Below are 5,297 nucleotides of genomic sequence, written 5' to 3'. Positions count from 1 at the left end.
GTGGGTTTTTGGGTACTCGACAAACACGAGTATAAATACAATATTGTGTCCGTTATTCTTCACAGGCACAAGTCAAGTAATCCGAATTAGATCTTCACAGGCACAAGTCGAATAATCCGAATTAGATCTTCATGGGCACAAGTCGAGTAATGTGAATTTGATCTCGTGCTAGACATGGTTCTGCTTGGTCTACATCCAATCCAATCTGTTACCAACCTTAGACTATTTCCAACGGTTTCCCTTTATAGCCTAGAATCCCTTCACGAAAGGATTTTCATTCCCTTCAACGCTCCAACGGTTTCCCTTCACGGTTTCTATCACGAAAGGATTCTAAAGGTTATTCTCTTTGTGATGGAATTTTTTTTTTTTTTCACGAATCTCTTCGAAAGAAAGCTGTTGGATGAGAAAAATAAAGAGAATGTAATTGATGAGAGGAATTAGAAAAAAACGAAATATAATTATAGACGGTTAAGTCCCGAGAAGGCCGAGCAGGCTTTCCGGTTTTCATGACCATTGGGAAACCACTCGAAGCGATCGCGCAGTGGTTTCCCGGCAGGCGGCCGAAAACAGCAGCAGGCAGACCAAATCAGCACGAGACCGACCCTCTCCTCCGAAACATCTCCCTTCTCCCCTTCCTCTCACTCGCACTCGTCTAGCCCACCTGCCCCCACCCGGCGGCCGCAGCTGCGTCTCCCCATTCTTCCTCCGCCTGCTTCCCCAATCCCTCTCTCTCTATCTCTCTCTCCCCAACGGGAAGGGAACGAAAGAGGGGAAAAAAAAGATCTTCTCTTCCCTCGCGCCTCGTATGGAGCGGTCGGGCTTGGAGTCTCGACGCGGGGCTTTGTTGGCTCGATCCGTCGCCGGCTGACAGGGAGACGGTGCTGGTGCTAGTACTGGTGCGAACCTCCTCTTCTTGATGTTTGCCAAAGCAGGACGGATGGCAGGACGGCGCAGGTGGGCAGTAGGATTCCTCGATTTCTTTCTCCTTTTTATTCCTTCTCTGTTTGGGTTCTGATTTTCTTGAATTGTTGTCGGTTCTTGTATTGCCAAATGGTTTAGCTCAGAGGTTATGGTTTGCTTCTTTCTGCGAATCTCGAACTGGTCGGTTTATCGGATTTTGGGTGTTTTCATCTCCTCTCGCATGGTTTTACCTTCTAAGATCCATGGGATCGATTTTGGAGGAAAAATTTTGATATCTTCATTTTAGAGGGAATAAGGTGGGAGATGCGGCATGAGGGATCGATTTGATTCACCAGATCTCGATTTGTGCTCCTCAAAATGAAAATCATGTGATGCTAACTGCGTTTGACATCTGATTGCAGGCAACTCGGTTTGCTCAGTGGAGAATCAAGAACTGATGCCTTGAATTGCTGCAGAAATCTCCATGTACAGCACAATACTCCTGCGCAAATGCGGGTCTGAATGAAGCCTGGTTGGTAGAGCCGATGGTGGGAGCAGTGCTGCGCAGGATCCCCTTCTTCTGGATCCTCCTGCTCCTCTCCTCACTGCTCCTGTCAGTTTCAGTGGCGTCCGTCGATTTCAGCCACTGTGGTGGCTGCGACGACGCCGATGACACCAGTCTCTGGAGCACAGACAACATCTTACAATGCCAGAAGGTCGGCGACTTTCTGATCGCCGCGGCCTACTTCTCCATCCCGCTCGAGCTGCTCTACTTCGCCACTTGCTCCGACCTCTTCCCTTTGAAGTGGATCGTCCTGCAGTTCGGCGCCTTCATCGTGCTCTGCGGGCTCACACATCTCATCACGGTGTTTACGTATGAGCCGCACTCGTTCCATCTTGTGCTCGCCCTCACGGTTGCTAAGTTCTTGACAGCGCTCGTCTCGTTCGCGACCGCCATCACACTGTTGACGCTGATACCCCAGCTGCTGAGGGTGAAGGTGAGGGAGAACTTCCTGATTATCAAGGCGCGGGAGCTGGACCGGGAGGTGGGCATGATGAAGAGGCAAGAAGAGGCAAGCTGGCATGTGCGGATGCTCACGCACGAGATACGCAAGTCGCTCGACAGGCACACAATCTTGTACACCACCATGGTTCAACTCTCCAAGACGCTGGAGCTGCAGAATTGTGCTGTCTGGATGCCTGATGAGAGCAGGAGTGAGATGGTCTTGACACATCAGTTGAGGGAAAGGGATATAATGGAGGCACACAACCGCTCACTTCCAGTTGATGATCCGGATGTGGCTGAAATAAAGGCAACAAAGGATGCAAAAGTTCTTGGGCCGGAGTCAGCGCTAGGTGTTGCAAGCCAAAGCAAGCTTGAATCAGGGCCTGTTGCTGCAATAAGGATGCCGATGTTAAGGGTGTCAAACTTCAAAGGAGGGACTCCAGAAGTGATGGAAACGAGTTATGCTATTTTGGTCCTTGTTTTACCTAACGATGGTTTGTTAGGGTGGGGTCCAAGGGAGTTGGAGATTGTTGAAGTAGTTGCTGATCAAGTTGCGGTTGCTCTATCACATGCAGCACTTCTTGAAGAGTCTCAGTTGATGCGAGAGAAGCTTGCTGAGCAACATAGAGACTTACTGCGGGCAAAGCACGAAGCATTGATGGCAGCGGAGGCTAGGAATTCCTTTCAGACTGCCATGTATGATGGAATGCGAAGGCCAATGCACTCAATTCTTGGTCTCGTCTCAATGATGCAACAGGAAAGTATGAATCCGGAGCAAAGGCTTGTAATGGATGCCATTGTCAGGACAACCAGTGTTGCATCAACATTGATGAATGATGTGATGCAAACATCAACAATGAATCGTGAGCATTTGTCTTTGGTGAGGAGGCCGTTCAACCTTCATTCCTTTATTAAAGAAGCTGTCGGCGTGGTCAGATGTCTAACTGGTTCTAAGGGTGTAGATTTTGAGTTTCAAGTTGACAATTCTTTGCCTGAAAGGATAGTGGGTGATGAGAAGAGGGTTTTCCATATTGTCTTGCACATGGTAGGTACTCTAATAAACCGGTGCAATGCAGGCTGTCTCTCATTATATGTCAATAGTTATAATGAGGTTGAAGAGATGCATAATCAGGATTGGATGCTGCGAAGAGCAAACTTCTCCGGGGGCTATGTATGTGTGAAGTTTGAGATCAGGATTAGAAAATCCAAAGACATTCTTTTGAGTTCATCTAGTGGTCAGATAACTGAGATAAGTCAAGGGCTAAAACCTAACAATCTTGAGATGGGGCTTAGCTTCAATATGTGCAAGAAGATTGTGCAGGTACGTTGAAAGAAAAAACTTCTCTTAGTAATCTGTATCCAATAGGAAGCAAACTAGATGCGCATTGCATCACTTATTACTTCAAGTTATATTTGTTGATAGTTGGTTATATTCCACTTCTCTACATGATTATATTGCCAGATAATAATATAATCTCTTTAATATTACCCTTATGACTCATTTCACGGAACATCGAAACTGTCAGACGCCAGAGAATAATATAATATCTTTAATGTTGAGTGCCACAAAATGTGTTAGTCTGTGGACTATTTTCAGTTTTCATCATATTGTTAGCAGTTGAGACTTATGGTCTAAAATAGAACTGCCGTATAGTAACAGAATGCAGCTGTGCAGGTAAATTCAAACTAGCATAGATATTTATACTTCAATTCAAACTGTAAAACCACAGAGATTATATACTGGTACCATACTTTGTGGCTTTGGAAAAAGCTATTGAATCTTTAGTACTTTACTGCAAACTGGGTCAAATTGAGATAATATATTCGTTTCATTCATCTTTTTGTTGCACGGATGCTTTAGCCATAATTCATGTTATGCTACTTCCTATTATGAGCATAATGTTATTGGCCACCATAAATTGCAGTGCTTGTTGTGCATAGATATATTTATTTATGGTCATGAGCCAGAGTCTCAGCAAGTCTCTTTTGACTGTTCACAGTTGATTTATTTGCAGCAGTAGCCAATCTGTGTTGATTTGATATATGATCTAAACCTTCTCTTTATGCTGATGCGAGCGCTTGTTTCTGCTGCAGATGATGAATGGTAATATTTGGTCAGTATCAGATTCTAAAAGCAGAGAAACTATCATGCTCGCCATCCAGTTCCAGCTGCAACCTGCGACCCCAGTCTCTGGAGCATCCTCAGACTTGTACCGATCATCACCAATTCACAACTTTACTGGACTCCGAGTCTTTCTTGTGGACAGTGATGACACCAACCGAGTTGTTACTCACAAGCTCCTGGAGAAGCTTGGTTGCCGAGTCCTTTCGGTCGCTTCTGGCATCCAATGCATGGGTTCCTTTGCCAGTGCCGAGTCGTCTTTCCAGCTGGTGATTCTTGACCTCGCCATGCAAACAATGGATGGATTCGAAGTAGCTCGCACGATCAGGAAGTTCAGGAGCAACAGTTGGTTGCCGTTGATTGTTGCCCTTGCAGCAAGAACCGATGACAATATCCGGGATCGATGCTCGAGGTCAGGAATAAACGGCCTGATTCAGAAACCAGTCACATTAGCCGCACTGGGAGATGAACTGTATAGAGTCCTTCAGAACAATTGAAAGAGCCTGATGGTTCTCATTTCTTTCAATCTCAATAGATTGCCATAGCTTAATTAATAGTTACTCTGCTACTACTTTCTGCCAGGTTAGGTCCATACAATCACAAAACATTTCGCACAAAGGAAAATGTATAGGAAGACGAAAACAGATTACCTTTTGCTTGGTTCCTTGGTTAAGGAAGGAAAGAAAGAAAGGTACAAAATTTTGAAGAGATCATACAGTTAGAATCTAAACTTATTCATTTGTAAACCATCTTTTAGACTATTAATCATTTATGTGGTTAGTTATTCATGGCACTTCTAGCTTGCGAAGTTTTAGGTCCATGCGCTAGCACTAATCAGTAGATATTGGTTTGGACTAAATCCATTAGGTAGTTGATTTGTGATCGAGACTTTGAGATGGATGGATTCAATGAACGCAACATAAATGCCTAAAGGAAGTAAGGAATTTATTATTATTGGGTAGGGATGGCAACGAGCATATTTTACCTATGTGTCCGTGTAATTTACCCATGTGCCCACGTGTAAAAATTATAACGGGTGTAGGTTTGGGATAAATTTTTACTTGTGGGTGTGAGTGATGGTTTGAAGTTAGATTCAACGGATATTGAGACAGGTATTAAATAGGTTTGTCTGTGTCTGTTTTGTTCGTATATTTGCTCTACACATGATATGTGGGTTTATTTTATTTTTAATAGAGGTGGGTATAAAATAATATGTTATACATGAACTATACGGTAATATGTTAATGAGATGCGCACTATATATCTACG

At 44.3% G+C, this 5,297-nt stretch overlaps 1 protein-coding gene across 1 annotated transcript; it reads left to right on the top strand.

Annotated features, from left to right (window-relative positions):
• Positions 1–529: 529 nt before the first annotated feature.
• LOC133889307 (ethylene receptor 2-like) lies at positions 530–4,814 on the top strand. Its single transcript, XM_062329825.1, has 3 exons — positions 530–954; positions 1,323–3,227; positions 4,001–4,814. Exons 2-3 carry the CDS (start codon positions 1,446–1,448, stop codon positions 4,523–4,525), a joined length of 2,307 nt encoding a protein of 768 aa, XP_062185809.1. The 5' UTR covers positions 530–954; positions 1,323–1,445; the 3' UTR covers positions 4,526–4,814.
• The last annotated feature ends 483 nt before the right edge of the window (positions 4,815–5,297 follow it).

Source organism: Phragmites australis, chromosome 13, assembly GCF_958298935.1.
Source record: "Phragmites australis chromosome 13, lpPhrAust1.1, whole genome shotgun sequence".
In the NCBI taxonomy this organism is placed as follows: Eukaryota; Viridiplantae; Streptophyta; class Magnoliopsida; order Poales; family Poaceae; genus Phragmites; species Phragmites australis.
Note: the sequence above shows the minus strand (reverse complement) of the source record. Positions and strands in the feature narration are given on the sequence as shown.

Bases quoted from the DNA above. Each gene is read 5' to 3' on its own strand.
- LOC133889307 (XM_062329825.1), top strand. From the start codon at position 1,446: ATGGTGGGAGCAGTGCTGCGCAGGATCCCCTTCTTCTGGATCCTCCTG. The intron at 3,228-4,000 runs GTACGTTGAAAG...TTTCTGCTGCAG, and splicing joins TGTGCAAGAAGATTGTGCAG to ATGATGAATGGTAATATTTG.